We start from the raw sequence: 17,542 nt of genomic DNA, 5'->3' as shown, positions 1-17,542 counted from the left end.
ATTTTCCCAGACCCCCCCTCCATCTGTCCCCCGAGGTCCCCTCATCTACCCCAGGGTCCCCCAGTCTGCCCCAGACCCCTCCCATGTGTCCAGGTCCCCTCCAATCTACCCCAGGTCCCCCCCATCTGTCCCAAGTCCCCTCAAGCTCCCCCCATCCACCCCAGGACCCCTCAATCCACCCCAGCCCCCCTCGGTCCCCCCCAGGCTCCTCCCCCGTCCCCTCCCGCTGTCCCCGGGCCGAGCCGTGCGGGGCCGTGCGGGGCCGGGGCGGGGCGGCGGCGGGGCCGGGAGGGCGGCGCGGCGGCGGCGGCGGCCCCGCACCCAGCGCCCGCACCCACCGCCCGCCTCCCGCGGGCGGCGGCAACAAAGGCCCTTCCCCGCCCCCGCCGCCGCCTCCCGCCGCCTCCCGCCGCCGCCGGCAGCGTCCTTGCGGCAGGAAGATGCCCGGGGAGGTGCCGCCGCCGGCGCCCCGGGGGCTGCGGAGCCTCCCGCTGCTGCTGCTGCTGCTGCTCAGCGCCCGCGCCGCGCTGGTGAGTGCGGGGGCACCGGCGGGGGCACGGCCGGGGGACACCGGCACCGCCAGGGGGGCGGCGGGGACCGGCACCGAGCGGGGGCTGCGGGGAGGGATCGGCACCGGCACCGCCAGGGGAGCGGCGGGGACCGGTGCAGGGCGGGGGGCAGCGGGGACCGGCACCGGGAGGGGTCAGCGGGGACCGGCACCGGGAGGGGCAGCGGGGACCGGCAGCGGCACCGGCAGTGGGGACCGGCAGCGGCACCGGCAGTGGGGACCGGCAGCGGGCGGCACCGGCCCCGCGGATGAGCTGCCGTGGGCAGGGGGGTGGGACCGGCCCCGGCATCGCGCGTAGATCGGTATCGCGGGGAACGGGGGTGTGCGCGGTGGCACCGGTACCGTGCACGGGCCGGCCCCGGGCAGCGACACCGGTCCGGAACCGGCCTCGGTACCGTGCGTGGATCGGCAGCGGGCGGGGGGCGTGGGGCCGGCAGCGGTACCGGGGGGGCACCGGCACCGTGCGGGGCCTGGCAGCGGCAGCGGGCGGGGGGCGGCAGCCCCGGGGACCGGGACCCGGCTTGTGGGGTCCCCCAGCTCCCGAGGGGCCCCGCTCCCCGCCCCCTGCCCCGTGGCCGCCCCTCGGTGCCCTCAGAGCCCCCCCGAGCCCAGCAGGCGCTGCCCCCGGGGCTGTCCCCTCCCCTGCGACCCCCGGGCGGTGCCGGGCAGGGTGGCGGCCGTGGGGAGGGGGCTGCGGGCTGCTGCCGTTTGAAGGTCGTAGCGAAACACGCCTTAAAAACCACCCTGAGGGGCGGAGAGGGAGGAACCCCCCTGCTGCTGCTGCTGCTGCTCGGGGGCAGCGGGAACTTGTCCCCCCCGTCCTTCCCCTCCGCCTCCCCCTCCCCTCGGGCATCCCCAGCCCCGGTGGGGCGGGGGGCGGCAGACGCAGCCCGGGCTGCGCAGGCAGCGCCCGCTCTTCCCCCTCCGGGTGGCCGGAGGAGAAGGGGCCGGGGGTGCTCGTGGCACTTCCAAAGCCGCTGCTCCCCCCGGGATCCATGGATCCGAGGGATCCACGGGAACCTCCCTGCCCCGCCTGCTCCCTGCCCCGAGCCCGGTGTTGGAGTTTGGGGGATTGGGGCGCTGCTTTCCGGGAAGGAGCCCGAGGATGCTTTTTCCTCCCAGCCCGGGAGCAACGGGATAGGGTGGTGGGGAGGAAGGCTGCTCCTCCTCGTCATCCTCCTCTCTTGAAGAGGAGAAGCCCCGGGGCCTGGCTGCTGCATTGAATCGCCCGGAGCTCATCCCCCTCCTCCTGGGGCTCTGGTTTGGGGGTGCCCCGGGCTGGCTCCCCCATTTCTGCACCAGGGCCGTTCTCCCGGCTCGCCCAGCAGCAGCGCTGCCCCTCTGGAGCACAGACACAACTTCGGCGTCTCTGAGGGGACGTGAGACGCTCCTCCAACGCCTCTGGCGAATTTGCACGGATCCAAGGGCGCTTAATCCAGCCCGAAATTCCTCTGTCATGGATCCGGGGAAGGCTCTGCTCCTCCGGGAGCTCCCCCCGTGCCCGGTGCCCGCGGTGCTGGCGGTGAGTGAGGCTGTGCCGGTGTCCCGGCACCCCGGGGCTGTGGGGGCGGCTCTGAGGGTGCTCATCCCCCCTATACGAGCATTTCCCCTTCTGCTTTTGGGGAATTGCTGGTTACTGGGTGAGGCTGTTGGCGTTCCCGGGGGATTTGTCCCTTTAGGGGAGGCTGTGGGGCTGTTCAGTGCCGGGCTGGCGGTGATGGGATGAGGGATGCTCCCGAGGGCTGGAGGAGCTGCTGCCTCCACCTGGATGGGATCGAGGCCTCTCCTCTCCCCCTCTCTTCCCTCTTCAGTCCTTCGTTCTCCTTGGACAGACTCAGCTCCTCCCCTGGGCCACCGGGAGGGAAGCGGGGGCTTGGCACAGCTCCGGCACGTCCCTGACGGTGGGATGGGGACGGATTTGGGGATTCCTGTTCCCCCAGTGCCGGATCCTGGGCCCTGCCAGGGAACCTTTCCCTGGAAGAGCACCCGCAGCGGGCCTGGCTGCTCGGAGGAGCCGCGATGAGCGAGCCCAGCCCCGCAGGCACCGCTCCCGTGAGCTCCCGGGGCTGGGTCCCTGTGCCCGTCCCACGGGGACAGGGGCAGGGACAGGGCACGGCTGTGTCACCTCCCCGGGACGCGATGCCTCCCTTTGATCAGCTGCAGTCCGTGACCCCTCTCGGCCCGGCCTTTGGGGAAGCTGGGATGGATCCCCTTGGGATCAGTCCCTGTAACCCTTTACGTGCCAGCGTGGGAGAGCCGGGGCACAGGGGCTGCTCCTGTCCCTGCCAGAGGGGTATTCCCAACAGTGCTGTGGACAGGTTTGGGTTTGGCTGTGATTTCCCAAGGCTCCTCCCTGGTCCTGCCTCATCCCTTTGGAGCTGAATATGGACCACAGGGAGAGGGGACAAGGGACACCCAGGCTCCTGCATCGGCCATTCCTGGGACAGGGCTGGGCTCAGCCCCTGTGGGACAGCCCAGATCCCCAGGAGAGGCTCCTCTCCATGCAGGGGGTGGGTGCAGCCAGCCCTGAGTGCCCCCTGCTCTGAGGTCCCCAAGGTGAGGCTCAGGATGCTTTGTTGTGGCTCTGGCTGCTGTCGGAGCCCAGCTTAGGGATCAGCTCATCACCTTAATTACCGAGAGCGTTGATTGGCCCCAACCTTTCCCAGGTCCCTGGAGCATTGCAGGGGTGGCTCTGGGGCCGGCCAGGTCCTGGCTCCCCATGCAGGAGATCGGGGATGCTCTGGATTTACTCTGGGGCTGTTTCACTGTGGAAGGGCTTCCCTTGCTCCCTGCCACAGCCCCGGACCCTGCCCTGGCTCGATCCCGAGGGATAATGAGGGACACAGCCCCAGAGAGGCCCTGCAGGGGTTTGGGGTGAAGCACCCCCTGCCCTGCAGGGATCTGGGGGGTTCAGCTCCCCACAGCTCCGGGTCCCACCAGGGCTGGGGGTCACACAACACCCTCATTCCCGTGATGATTTCCGTGTTTTGGCCTCGGCAGCTCTCTGGTTTCCAGCCTGGCCTCGGGGCCATGGGGAAGGGTCTGCTGAGCTTTGGGGGTGCTCTGGGGTTTGGTGTCACGGCTTTGCAGGGCTCAGCCCGGCCCCCAGGGGTGGGTTGGATCTCCCTGGTGTGAGCTGGAGTCGCACAAGGTCCAGCCCAGCCCCGTTTGTAGGGTCAGCCCAGCTCTCCCAGTCCAGCCGTGCTCAGCCCCAGCTCCTTCCTTTTTCACGGAGAAACTGAGGAAAAAAATTTATCAGTAAATAAAGGAATGGGTCCCCAAGGGGTGCAGGGTCCTCTGGCCGCTGTCACCTCCTGCCCCTGCCTGGGAGCAGTGGCAGTGGCGTCCCCGGCTGTCCCCAGGGCTCCTTTCCCTCGGGAGATGTGCGGCAGCCCCGGGAGACGGCAGCGGGGGCTGGGGAATGCCGGTCCCGGCAACGTGAGCCGGGTACCAAACCCTGCCGGGCCCGGCGGGGCTCTGCCAACAGGGCACCGCTCCCTTCCCGAGCCCTCGGAGCCTCGAACCCGGCTCCGCTGCGTTCTGTGCCCATGTCCCGGCCCCTCCCGGCTCTCCCGGAGCTGGGGCCGGTGCCAGCCTCGCCTCCCGCCCGGTCTGGGTGGGTTTTGCCGCTGCTCTGCTCCTGGAGGCTCAGTCCCGGCACTCTCGGTGCTTGGGAGATGCAGAGCGGGGATTGGAGCCCCGCAAATGTGGCTGGGCTCTCCTGGGGGAGCGGGGATGCTCCCTGCATCCTCCCTCCCTCCTCATCCTCCCCCACCAGCCCGAGGCTCCCTTGGCTCGGGAGCTGCTGGAGAAGGGTTCCTCCTCAGGAAGGGGCCGTGGCCCTGCCCGGTGTCACCTGGTCCCCGCTGGTCCCTGCCGGGCTCCGGAGCCACCGCCCGGCTGTGGAGGGAGGAGCGGAGCCTTCCCGGTGCTCTGTGCCATTCCCGGCTTCTCCCTCTTGCTTTGTGCCATTCCCAGCTTCTCCCTCTTGTTTTGTGCCATTCCCGGCTTCTCCCTCTTGTTTTGTGCCATTCCCAGCTTCTCCCTCTTGTTTTGTGCCATTCCCAGCTGCCCATCCGTGGTTTGTGCCATTCCCAGCTTTTCCAACTGTTTTGTGCCATTCCCATATTTCCACTCATGGTTTGAGCCATTCCCAGCTTTTCCACCCCAGTTTTGTGCCATTCCCAACCTCTCCCACTTGTTTTGTGCTATTCCCAGCTTTCCCACCCAGGGTTTGTGCCATTCCCAATTTCTCACCCATATTTTGTGTCATTCCCAGCTTTTCCACTTGTGTTTTGAGCCAATTCCAGTTTCCCAACTGAATTTTGTGTGATTCCCATCTTTTCCACCCATATTTTGTACCATTCCCCACTTTCCCACGTTTTGTGCCATTCCCACTTTCCCCCTTGTTTTGTGCCATTCCCAATTTCCCCTCTTGTTTTGTTCCATTCCCAACTTCTCCCCCGTGTTTTGTGCCAATTCCCAGCTTTCCCATCCATGGTTTGTGCCATTCCAAATTTCCCACACATATTTTGTATCATTCCCAGCTTTTCCACCTGTGTTTTGAGCCAATCCCAGATTTCCACCTAAGTTTTGTGCCAATCCCAGCTTGTGTTTTGAACCATTCCCCACTTTCCCTTGTTTTGTACCATTCCCAGCTTTCCACCCATGGTTTATGCCATTCCCAGCTATTCCACCTGAGTTTTGTGCCATTCCCAGCTATTCCACCTGAGTTTTGTGCCATTCCCAGCATGTGTTTTGAACCATTCCCAGTTTCCCACCTGTGTTTTATGCTGTTCCCAGTTTTCCACCTGAGTTTTGTGCCATTCCCAGTTTCCCACCCGTGTTTTGAGCCATTCCCAGTTTCCCCCCTGCTCTGTGCCATTCCCAGTTTTCTACCTGAGTTTTGTGCCATTCCCAGCTCGTGTTTTGAGCCATTCCCAGTTTCGCACCCATATTTTGAGCCATTCCCAGTTTCCCACCCATCTTTTGAGCCATTCCCAGTTTTCCCCGTCCTGTGCCGTTCCCAGTTTCCCTCCCTGCCCCGGTCCCTCCCCTCCCCCGGAGCGGAGCTGGAGCCGGGAGCTTTGCGTGGCCACTCCTCCCTCTCTCCCCATTAATTAATTTGACATTTAAGGCGAGCTCCTCGTGCAGAGCTCTCCGTGAGCAGCTCCAGGACGGGAATTCCAGCCGGGAGGGGGGGACGTGGCCGGATCCAGGCTGAGGAGGCTCCTGGGGCAGCACCTGCCCCCCAAACTCTGTTCTGGGGCCTTCTGTGGTCAGGAAGGAACGGGATGTGACTGTGGGAAGGTGAAAGCATTTTTAGAGCCGGTTCTTTCAAGGATTTTTATTAAAATTGACTCAAAAAAAGTTAATTCAGGGCTGGTTGAGCCAGCATTGAACCCGAGTGTGGTTCTGCTGAGGGGGCAGCACCGATCTGGGGGGACCCAAACCTCCTTTTCCACCTCAGCATCCCAGAGCAGCTCCCAGCTCCCTCCAGAACGTGCTGGGACGGACTGGGATGGACTGGGATGGACTGGGATGGACTGGGACGTTCCCTCTGCCCTGCCCACGAGCCCGGCTGTGTTTTCATCTCTGTGGCCACACAAAAGCCTCTCCCTCCTCTCTCAGCACAGCTTGGCCACAGCTCAAACTCTTTCTTTTGAGATAAAAATAACAGCAGCAACCTCAGGGCTGCTGCTTCTGCCCCGGCTGGGGGAGAAATTGGGATTATTTTAGGAAAAAAAGGGGGAAACCTCAATGTGGGGGAGCCTGGGTGCAAATCCCCCCTGGCTGCAGCCCCAAAGGGGCACCTGGAGTGGGGAGGAGGAGGCTGGAGCCAGGGAAAACTGGGAAAAGCTGGGAAAAGCCTCATCTCCCAGGCAGCACGGAGCACAACTTGTTGGCAAAACACTTTGTTTGCCAAAAAAATGATGTTTTCTGGAGGAGGAGGAGGAGGAGGGGAATGGAGCTGGTTCAGGAGCTGCTGAGGGAAGGGGGGGCCTGGCTGAGGGTTTAGGGGGGTTGGGAGGGAAACTCAGGCAGCAAATGTCAAAAATCCAAGGCAGGGCTGTGTTTTGGGGCAGGGGAGTGGGAGTTTGGGGCCATAGCGGGCATTTAAAAGAGAAAAAAAAATCTTATTTATTTCTCATTTCTGCAAGTTAAGCTGGAAGGGAACAGAAAATCGCTGTGTTTGTATCCCTGCAGAGACAGCAGGTCTGGGAGCACACAGGGAGCTTTGCTTCCCCACACTTGGTGTTAATCCACCATTCCCAGCTTTTTTAAGGCAAATTTAGGCCCCTCACAATTTTTCAGGTGCTGGGAATGGCCCTTGTGCCCCTGCAGAGCTTCTCCATGTACCAAATAAAAACCAAGCAGAAAAAAATGGGATAATGTATGGGAAAAATGGGATAAAATAATAATTTTTTCCTGCATTTTGGATTTTTTTGGGGGGAATGGCATCATCCAGGTTCTTCTTTCCCCTCTCCCTCAGGCTCCAGCGCCAGGTGAGGGAGGTGTGGGGATCTCCTGGAGCTGGGACAGCACCTGGGGTGCCCTGGATTGCTCCAAAGCCCCGGATCCAGCCCTGCAGGAAATCCCAGAGCTGCCAGGGACTGGGATGGAATGGGGGATTTGAGACAGCTGGGACCCCTGGGGGCAGCTCAGAGGGCGAGGGTCTCTTTTGTAGTGAGGTCTCGGTGACTTTGGGGTGATTTTGGGCTTTGGTGCCACCGCTGCCTTTGTCAACTCCTTCTCCTCCTCCAGAAATAATCCAGGATTCCATCATTCCCATTTCCTGCCCAGTTTGGTGCCCTCAGCCCGGGCTGCGTGTGGGGGCTCTGATGAGCGCTAATTAAGCTCTAATTATCCCCCAGGGGCAGCAGGGCAGTGCCCTCTGTGCTGACAGGTGTTAATTACCCTGGTGTTAATTAGGGAGAGCACTGATGGGGATATTGGGGGTCCATCAGGGCTTGAGGGCACGGAACTGGGATGAACTGGGATCCTGGGCAGGGTTTATTGGCCAAGGGGCCTCTTCACCCCCCCCCAGCCTCCTCTGGGATTTGGGAACCCCATCCCACTGGGACACCCAGGGTCTAAAATCCCAGAGCCACCGAATTCCTCAGCTTTGTTTTCCCTGGAGGAGCCGTTTTCCTCACTTACCAGTAATGAACTGGTGCAGGTGGGAGCAGGGATGGGCTCCCCTGGATGCCGGGGTCAGGGGATGGCTCTGGATCCTGGGATCACCCTCTGGCTCTGGATCCCAGGATTCCCCTGTGGGAATGGATTCCCCATGGCCCTGGGACATTTCCTGCAGCACTGGGGGCTCAAGGCTGGGCAGGACCCCCTGGATTTTGGGGTGTTTGCAATTGGGGTGGCCCAGCCAGTTCTCCCCCTTTGCCCTCCTGCCTTTAATTGGGATTAGTTATTTAGAATAATTTATAATAATTGGGATTAATTAGTCCTCCTCCACCTTGGAGGGCTGGGCCCTCTGCATGGCCAGGCCCTGGCAGGGTGTCCCCAGGTGTCCCACAGATGTCCCTAAAGCCACCAGGGCGATGCCCAGGGGTGCAGTGGGAAGATGCTGGTGGGATCTGTGGCTGGGGTGCCGGGATGGGAGCAGATCCTGGATTTGGAGCATCCTGAATCCTTTTCTTTTCCATGGCAAGAGCTCTTCAGCAGCCAGGAGGAGGGGGAGGAAGGAGAGAGGGAGTGTGGCACAGCTGGGTGGGCAGGGAGGGACCTTGTCCCTCACAGGGATGTCCCTGTGTCCATAGGGATCCCCTGCCCCAAGAGGAGATGGGAACTCCTGGGCGTGGATGGGGCTGCAGGGAGCAGCAGCTCCAGGCCCTCTCTCCCAGCCCCCACAGGAGTTTGGGGCTGAACTGGGACCTTTGGGGGCTGCTTCCAGCCCTGGAGCACCTGGGAGTTGTGCTGGGAAGGGATCTGGGAGGAGTGTTCCTGTGGGCTCTTCTGTGCAGGTTCTGTGCACATTTGTACCAAGATTTGGTAAAAATCCTTTATTTCTGTGAGGGTTTGGGGATTTTTTTCCCAAGGAGCTTTTTGGCTGCTGGTCCCACTGGCCTGGGGTGAGGCTGAGGGTCTGCCTGGGACCATCCCAGGGGAGTCCCAGGAACCTGACTGAGGGATTTTCCTGCTGATTTTCCTTCTGATCCCACTTCAACATTCCTGAGTGCTCCTGCCAGCTCCAGCCAAGGCTGACTCTGTGATCCCAGTGCTAGAACTCCTGGATGAAAACATTCCCAAGGCCCAGCCAGGCAGCTGCTGATGCTGCCAGGGGTTCCAGGGCAGGAAGGGCAGTGGGATTGGGATGCAGAGTTGGCTCCCAGCTCGTTCCCATCCCTGCATTGAGAAGTGGCTGCTGCCCCTGGGCCTCCCCATCCCATCCCCTCCCTGCAGCCGAGTGGGCTGGGTCAGGTCAGGGTGTGAGGAGCAGGGATGGGAGAGGAGCTGGGCTGGACACTGAGGGCTGGCAGGAAGGGACCATTTCATCCCTCCTGCTCAGCTTTGGATGCTCCAAGGGTGAATTCCCCATTCCCAGAAAATTCTTTTGGAGCAACTGGATCTGGAGCAATTCTTTTGGTGCCTGGATTTTTGTGAGGAGCCGCAGAGCAGCAGCTGGGCCTGGCCCTGAGCCTCTCAGCCTCATCCTCTTTGCTCTGGGTTCAGCCTTAAAACCCCAAATCTGCCCCCAGCCCCGGCACAGGTGGGATTCCCACACGTGCCTGCATCGGTCAGGGAGCAGCGGGATCGGGGCTGACCCGGGCGGGGCTGGCGCCCCAAAACCCCAAATCCCCGCTGCAGGCAGGGCCGGATCCCTGCTCAGCGCAATTCCAGCTGCTCCCAACGCTCCAGCCGGAGTTTGCCTGCAGCTATAAATACCTCGGAGCGCAGCAAAGCCCCCGGAGGGTTTAGGCTCTATATTTAGGCTCCTGCAGCACAAAGCCATATTGCACGGAGGCTGGGCAGTGGGATCTCCTTCTAGGAACTGGGGGGAGGAGAGGACAGGAGCACAGGGGTGTGATGGAGCCTTTCCATGTGGATCCGGGGCTGGATCCTCCCCCTGCAGCCGCTGTCCCATCCCGCTGCTCCAATCCGGGCCTTTCTTCCCCCAATCCCCAGCAGAAGTTGCTGCCTGAACGTGGAGGGAAAGGGACATCAAACATTTATAGGCCTTGTGAATCGTCAAGGAAATGCCTGGCTCTGTTAAAATAGCAGCAGCAATTAGAGGAGAGGGAAAAAAAAACCCAGAAAAAAGAGAAGCCAAACTCCACATGCACAGCTCGTGTGTTTCCCCAGCGTTTTCCGTCCTCAGCCGGGGTCACAGCTCCGGGCTGGGCTCCCCAAGCCCAGCTGGGCGATGGCACAAGCCCTGAACCCCCCCAGACCCGACCTCGTGGCTCTCCAAACACGTCCCAGGCTCAGCTCTGACCTCAGCTGAGAGGGCAGTGAGAAGTTAATTGGGTTCCTTCTCCTTTCGAGGTTTTGGAGTGGGGCCGGTGCTTCCTGCCCGCCTCTGCTGGCTCCTAATTAGGGAAACACCAAATCGGAACTTCCCGGAGCCTCAGTGGGGTTTATCCCGTCCTGCCCCTCACCCAGGGTGAGGATGGGGTGGGAGGTGAAGGAAAACAGCCAAACCCCGAGGAGCAGGGGAATTTTGCTGCTGCTTTTTGTGACCCAGGATCTTCCAGAGGAAAAATCCGCTGCTTCTCCAGAGGGCAGCAGGGCAGGAAGGTCACCCTCGCCTGCTCAAGCTTTGCACTTCCCCGCATAAAAATCAGGGCTTTGGTGATTTTTCATTGGTTTTTTTTTTTTTTTTTTTTTTTTTTTTTTTTTTTTTTTCTCTCTGGCAAAGGTTAGAAGCTGAATGAGGAGCAGAGCAAGCTCTGGAGTGAGGAGGAGGTTCAGGGTCCAGGACTGGGTGTGGATCTGGGCTCTGCCTGCCCCAAGGTTTTGGGAACTGGGGCTTGTCTGGCACAGCTCAGAGCTGGTGGGGAAATCCAGGGAGGAAGAGCAGGGCTGGGAGAAGCAGCTGAAGGGGGCTGGGGGGTGGTGGCCACAGGGACCTGCAGGGACCCATTTTCCTGGTGCTGCTGATGTGTAGGGACAGGTTTGCCAAGGAAGAGAAGAACTGAGCTGGTGGGAATGAGGGTGGACCTGGTTGGACTTGAAAATGAGAGTTCAGTTGGTGTTTTGGGCTCAGGAATTGGCTTTGTTTGATTTGGGAAGCTGAAAAACATGTTCACTCTCCTGTGAAAATTTGCAAAGTTTAATAAAGGACAAGAGGAGACAAGGACCACAGAGCAAAGGTTGTTAGGGCCTGGTGCATCGTGGCACTGAGCCAAGAGCACACTGTAATCTTCAGGGGTACCCATTCAATACCTTTTAGTGACATCAGCCTTTGCATATTCATAGACCCCTATGCATATCCATAAACTGGTTTACATTTTCCAGGAATTATTTTACAGGGCCCCTCCTCGGATCTGCCTTTTTAGAGCCTGTGAATTCCTTGGCTGTGGTTTCAGTCCATTCTCATCCCCTGCAGTTCTGGGCCCTGGCCCTCCCTGCCTTCAGCCGGTGAGTGCTGATGGTTGGCAGCTCTGTCCAGGTGTGCTCATCCTGTGTGCATTGGGTGTGATCCCATCCCAGCAGGCATTTTAACACAGCACACTGATATCAGCTACTGCACTGAGCTTAATGAACAACAGAAACAAAATCTCTGTCTTTATAGCAAAGTTATTTTAACACCACACATATAAATTCATTTTAACATTTGCAAAAAGCCAATATTATAATGTGTATCTATAACAGGGATCAATGCCCCTTCCCAACGGGGTCACCCCAGCCATGGAACCCCTGGGAAAATCTTCCCTGTGTGAAATCAGAACTCTGGGTGCTTCCTTCACCTCTGGGCTCTGAGAGCTTCCATGGTCCCATCTTTAAGGTTTTCCTGCTGGTGTCAGAGCTGGAGGTGTTTTCCAAGCACAAGGTGGATCCTGCAGCTCTTGGAGTGGAGAATTTGAGGAAAACCTGGTGTGTGGTGGGGGATGGTGACTGCAGGGGACAATCTCCCCTGCTCTTCAGGAGCAGCTTCTCCTGCTGGAGGCTGCCAGGGAGCCCCGGTGCCCTGAGCTCTCATTCCCTTGGCATGGAGCTCTCCCTGCTCTCATTTTCCTCCTGCTCTGCTGGGCTGTGGGGGTGGAGCTGGTGAGGCTGGGCCAGGCCTGGCTGGGGGATGCTGGCCTGGGATGTTGGGAGCCATTCCCATGTGGGGATCCTGGGACCTGCTCTTGTATGGAAATGCTGGTGCCTGTCCCTCTGAGGGGATTTTGGGACCCATTCCCATGTGGAGAATGGGCATTCCTGGTGCCCATTCCCCTGGCAGGATCCTGGTCCATCTGACGTTCCCATGTGGAGATGCTGGTGCCCATTCCCCTGGCCTGTGCCAGGATCCTGGTGCCCAATCCACACCAGGATCCGGGTGCCCATTCCCATGGCAGGGTCCTGGTGCCCATTCCCATGGCAGGGTCCTGGTGCCCATTCCCCTGGCAGGATCCTGGTGCCCATTCCCATGGCAGGGTCCTGGTGCCCATTGCTCTGGAAGGATCCTGCTCCATCTGACATTCCCATGTGGGGATTCTGGTGCCCATTCCCATGTGGGGATCCTGGTGCCCATTCCCCTGGCAGGATCCTGGTGCCCACTCCCATGGCAGGGTCCTGGTCCATCTGACATTCCCACCATTGGCATTCTGGGCCCTGTTCCTCACCCGTTGCTGTGTTGGGCACTGCCCTGACACAGGACATTTCTGCCCCTCCCTTCTGTCACCTCCTGTGGTGCTCTCAGCCCACCTGAGCTGCTCTGGGAAAAGAGGCCTCAGGTGCAGCGAAACCCCCTCACAATTTGTTTGTTCCTCACCCATTCCCAGGCCGGATCCCAGAGCTACCAGGGCTGGGTTTGGTTTTCCCTCTCCAACAATAAATTTAGATTCCCCAGCAAGGCTGGGAGTGTTCAGCAGCTTGGGACAGGTGACAGCAAATGTGTCAGGAAGGGACATTTCCACAGCAGACTGGGGCTGTGAAAATCCCTGCTGCTGTGGAAAGGGCAGGAACCTCCTTCCTGCCTGGATATCCGAGGGAAACAACAGGTTGGGGAATAAATATCGGCACTTGTCCCCTTGGGGACTTCCCAGTGCCGTCCCTAGTGCAGCCCCACAGGTGGAAGACTCCCAGCAGTGCTGGATTAGGGCTGGATTTTCTCTTTTTCTTTTTTTTTTCCCCTGAATGGAAAAAGCCGTGTTCGCACGGAAACCCATTGGAAAGGCAGGAGCATCCCAGAGGCGCCCAAAAAGCTCCCGGCTCTCCGCTCAGTGTTGCAAAAAGGTTTAGAAAATTAAAAATACAGCGTGGAGTGCGTGCCTGTGGAGTGTGGGGCTCTTTGTGGAGGAGCTGAGGGCTCTGATGGGCAGCGGGAGCTGCGGGATGAGGATGAATCCCTGGAGATGCTCTGAGCCGCGGGTCTGGGGCTGCAGCCGCGCGTCCCCCGCGGGATGAGGATGAACCCCCGGAGATGCTCCGGGCCCGGGTCCGGGGCCGCGCATCCCCCACGGGATGAGGATGAACCCCCAGGGATGCTCCGGGCCCGGGGCCGCAGCCGCGCATCCCCCGCCGGGGTTGGGGATGAGTCCCCAGGGATGCTCCGGGCCCGGGTCCGGGGCCGCAGCCGCGCATCCCCCGCCGGGGTTGGGGATGAGTCCCCGGGGATGCTCCGGGGCCAGGCCCGGGGCTGCAGCCGTGCATCCCCCTCCGGGGCTGTGGATGAGTCCCCGGGGCGGCCCCGCGGAGCCGCCGCAGCCGCGGGGAGCGCAGGGCCCCGCCGGGCGGGAGGAAAGTAGGTCGTGGTGGCTGTGCTGGCAGGGCCGCCCCGTCCTACATATGGAAATCGGGGCTATTTCTGGCCGCTCCTGACGGGCTCGGCCGTGTCCCCGCTCCGGCCCCCCCGGGCACGGCCCCGCTGCCGGCCCCGCAGATGCTCGGGGGATGGAGCTGCGGGGCTGCTCCCCGGGGATTCCTGCCCGTGACACCTTTGCCCCTCTCCTGGGGTGGGTGATTCCATCCTGTGCATCCCACTCAGCGCTTCGGGGGGGTTAATTCCTCATGGAAAAACCCTTTTGCAGCTGTGCTTTTCCAGGCTCCTCAGTCCATCCCAGGCAGGGCTGGGGCTCCCTCCAAGGCTTCCCCCCAAGCCCAGCCCTGGGTTGCTCCCATCCCCTCCAGACTGGGCTCCAGCTGGAAATCCTGGATTTGGCAGCATCTTAATCAACCTCGCTTTGCATTTCCATGACAACCGCGAGGAAGGTGGGCAGGAACTCCTTCCTGTTGGACACCCAGGAGCTGGCAAACACCGGGTCCCGCTGCTGGGGCAAAAAGCACCTCCCTGGGTGGGATGATCCTAATGAAATGCCAGGAGCACAGGGAAAAGGCTGCTTGGGGTTTTCCCTGGTTTTGAGTCCTGCCTATGTGGAGGGGGAGCCGGTGCTGATCCAAATCTGCTGTGAGAGTCTGGAATATTCCTGATTAATCATTCTTAGGGTTGATGAGCTGTGGCTCAGCACCAGAACAGGTCCCAGAGGGTCTCCAGTAAATGGACTGGCACCGTTTTAGGGGCAGCCAGGTGAGGGTTGGCTTTAGGGCAGGGACAGCTCTGTCCTTTGCCTGAACACATCACCCCCACGTTAAAGGGCTTTAATGTGTTTGTGGGAGCTGGGAAGGGGCTGGAGCCCCAGGAGAGGCTGAGGGAGCTGGGCAGGGGCTCAGCCTGGAGCAAAGGAGGCTCAGGGGGCCCTTGTGGCTCTGCACAGCTCCTGCCAGGAGGGCACAGCCGGGAACAGGGACAGGAGCAGAGGGAACGGCCCCAGGCTGGGCCAGGGCAGGCTCAGGGTGGGCACCAGGGAAAATTTCCTCGTGGAAAAGTTTGTCAGGCCCTGGCACAGCTGCCCAGGGAGTGGTGGAGTCCCCATCCCTGGAAATATTTGAAGAATGTGACACTCAGGGCAGGGGTGAGCGGTGACAGCCCCGTGCTGGGTTAATGGTTCAACACCAGGGTCTGAGGGGATTTTCCAACATCGGGGGTTTTCCAACACCAGTGATTCCAGAATCCCGTTGATGTGTGACCTGGATGCTCCCTGCACCCCTCAAAACGAGAGAAAAACCCTTTTCCAGCCTCATGTGCAAAGCTTTTCCTGGTGGATTTGGGGTCAGGATGATGCCTTTGGGGGAACTCCTCCTTCTGGGGGGAGCCAGTGGGGATTTCCAGGCTGGTCCACCCTGAGCAGTTCAGGAAGGATATTCCCACATGTGGGACTGGTGGGGTCTGCACAAAGCACCCCAAAAGCTGCTAAAGCAGAGGGGACCCCCAGCTCTGTGGGCCTGCTGCCCACCCTCCCTGCAGGGACAGGGCACGGCCTCTCTGCCTGCTCCAGGCCCCTTTTCCATGCTGGAAATTCCCCTAAATCGTGCCACTCCTTTTGCTCCTGGACCTCGGAGCTGGGGACAGTCCCGGGTGCCCCCAAACTGCAGCACAGGGAGGGGCTGGGGAAACTGAGGCAGCGGCTGCGAGGGACAGGAGCCGTCAGGGAGGATTTGGGGCAAGGAGAATGACTTGTAGGGCTGCACGATGTTCCCTCTGCCCCTGGAACCCTCCTCTAGCCCATCCCTGGGGAGCTCAGCGTTCCCCTCGCCCCCTTAATGACCACAATTAAGCCGATCCCAGCAAATGAAGTGGCGCTTAAGGACCAAATAAAACGGGAAATGCCCCACGATTGCGTTCTGTGGTCGTTAAGAGGCTTTTTACTCCCGCAGCTGCCTCTCCTGCGGTGTCAGGGGAGCATCCCCTGGCACAGTGACAGCGCCCTGGCTCCCCAAAGCCACCCCCAGCTCCCACGGGGCTCCTTTGGGACAGATCCCGGTTTTCCCCCAGTCTCCTTAGGGAAAAGGGGTCCCGGTGCATCCAGCAGTGGGACAGCTCCCCCCGGGCTGGTGTCCCCATGGAAGGGGTGGCTTTGTACCCGCAGGGAGGAGGTGACACCGCGGTGACCCCCGAGCAGGGCATTTGTGCCTCCGGAGTAACCAGGGGAAAACAGAGGGGGTTTTGGGGCCGGCTCAGGGTTGGGTCCCCGGGCTCTGTCCCCGTGTCCCCGTGTCCCCAGACCGCCCCTGGTGCTCCTCCCGGGCCGAGTCCCGGCTGTTCCCCACGGGGACGCTCCGGGAGCAGCGGCTTTGGAGCGTTCCCGGTGCCGGCTCCACCGGCGCTGTTTCCCCGGGCCCGGAGGCGTTTCCAGCTGAAACCTTTCCTTCCACTAACACCATGAGATCATTTTCCTCTCCCCGGCGCACAATGCGCCATTGTCCTGCCCCTTCCACTGGAAATCGAGCCGGGAATGTGAGCCCGAGCGCCCTGATCCCTTCCCCAGCGCCGAGGGAGCCGGGATGGGGCTCCTCAAACATCCCAGAGCCTTTTCGGGAAGGGTTTTCCCTGGGAGAGGCGCTGGGAGATCTGTGGGATCGAGTTCCTGCCGTGAACCGGGGCTGGGAGGGCCGGGGCTGCTGTAAAAAACGGGAATTGCTCTTTTCCTCGCCTTTTCATTGTTCAGGGGCTCTTATCGGAGCGGGCAGGAGCAACCGGGATCGGCTCAGGGCGGGAGCTGGGAGCGGCAGGAATGAGACATCAGGGCCGAGGCTTGGGGGACAAAAATCTCGTGGTTTTGTGGAGCTGTGCAATGATGGATTCATGGTGCAATGATGGATTCATGGAATGGTTTGGGTTGGAAGGGAGATTTAAACCTCATTCAGTGCCACCCCTGCCATGTCAGGGCCACCTCCCACTGTGCCAGGTGCTGCCAGCCCCAATGTCCAGCCTGGCCTTGGGCACTGCCAGGGCTCCAGGGGCAGCCACAGCTGCTCTGGCAATTCCAGCCCAGCGCCTCCCCACCCTGCCAGGGAACAATTCCCAATTGCCAAGATCCCATCCAGCCCTGCCCTCTGCCACTGGCAGCCATTCCCATGGGAACAGGGCTCCTGGCCCTGGCTCGGTTGGATCCCCGGGAAGGTTCCCCTGGCTGGACACTGTCGCTGGTGTCACCGTGCTCTGGTGGCTCCGTGTGGCCGCTGTCGCCGTCTGAGCGGGGCCGTAATTCCCGGTAATCCCCGGAGCGGCTCCGGCCTCACCTGGGGCGTCGCTCACCGGAGGGTCAGAGCGGGCAGGGCCGGCGCCGCAATCGGATTAGGGAGATAAACCGAGGGGACAGAGGGACAGGGGACAGAGGAACAGGAGGGACAGAGGGACGGGAGGAACAGGGAGACAGAGGAACAGGGGGACAGGAAGGATAGAAGGACAGGAGGGACAGGAGGGACAGAGGGACAGGGGTTATGGGATGGACAGAAGGAGCTGCTGGCACCTGGGGTGGGCACTGAGCCATGGGGTGGCCATTAGAGGCTGGGTGTCCCGGGTGGCAGCGGTGTCACCCTGGGGGCAGCGTGGCCTTTGCCCGCTCAGGACATTCCCGGTTTCTCGGGGCTGCCAATGGTGGCACTGGGGGTGTTCTGGGGTGGGGGGAGCTCTGTGCACGTCAGGGGGGTCGGGGCATTTCTGCTCTCCCTGGGTAAAGCCTTGAGGTCCCTGCCCCACCTCACTCCTGGCATCCCGGGAGAGAAATTTCCTGGAGGGTTTTCCTGGAAGGTTTTCCTGTAGGGTTTTCCTGTAAGGTTTTCCTGGAGGATTTCCCTGTAGGTTTTTCCTGTAGAGTTTTCCTGGAGGGTTTCCCTGTAGGGTTTTCCTGTAAGGTTTTCCTGGAGGATTTCCCTGTAGGTTTTTCCTGGAGGGTTTTCCTGTAGGGTTTTCCTGGAGGATTCTCCTGGAGGGTTTTCCTGTAGGGTTTTCCTGGAGGATTTTCCTGGAGG

General features: G+C 61.0%; 1 protein-coding gene across 11 annotated transcripts in view; it reads left to right on the top strand.

Annotated features, from left to right (window-relative positions):
- The first annotated feature begins 281 nt into the window (after window positions 1–281).
- SDC3 (syndecan 3) overlaps window positions 282–17,542 on the top strand; it is a 46,156-nt gene continuing 28,895 nt past the window's right edge. For all 11 annotated transcript variants that reach the window (XR_011683550.1, XR_011683549.1, XR_011683543.1 and 8 more), the window contains exon 1: window positions 282–530. Coding sequence is in view for 1 of the 11 variants with exons in the window: in XM_071453430.1 (XP_071309531.1) it covers window positions 441–530 (90 nt within the window). In the remaining 10 variants the exon portion in view is untranslated. The remainder of the gene's footprint in view (window positions 531–17,542) is intronic.

Source organism: Agelaius tricolor, unplaced genomic scaffold, assembly GCF_023055355.1.
Source record: "Agelaius tricolor isolate 1412-34295 unplaced genomic scaffold, bAgeTri1.0.p SCAF_36, whole genome shotgun sequence".
NCBI classification, from domain to species: Eukaryota; Metazoa; Chordata; class Aves; order Passeriformes; family Icteridae; genus Agelaius; species Agelaius tricolor.
This window is presented reverse-complemented; position numbering and strand designations above follow the sequence as displayed.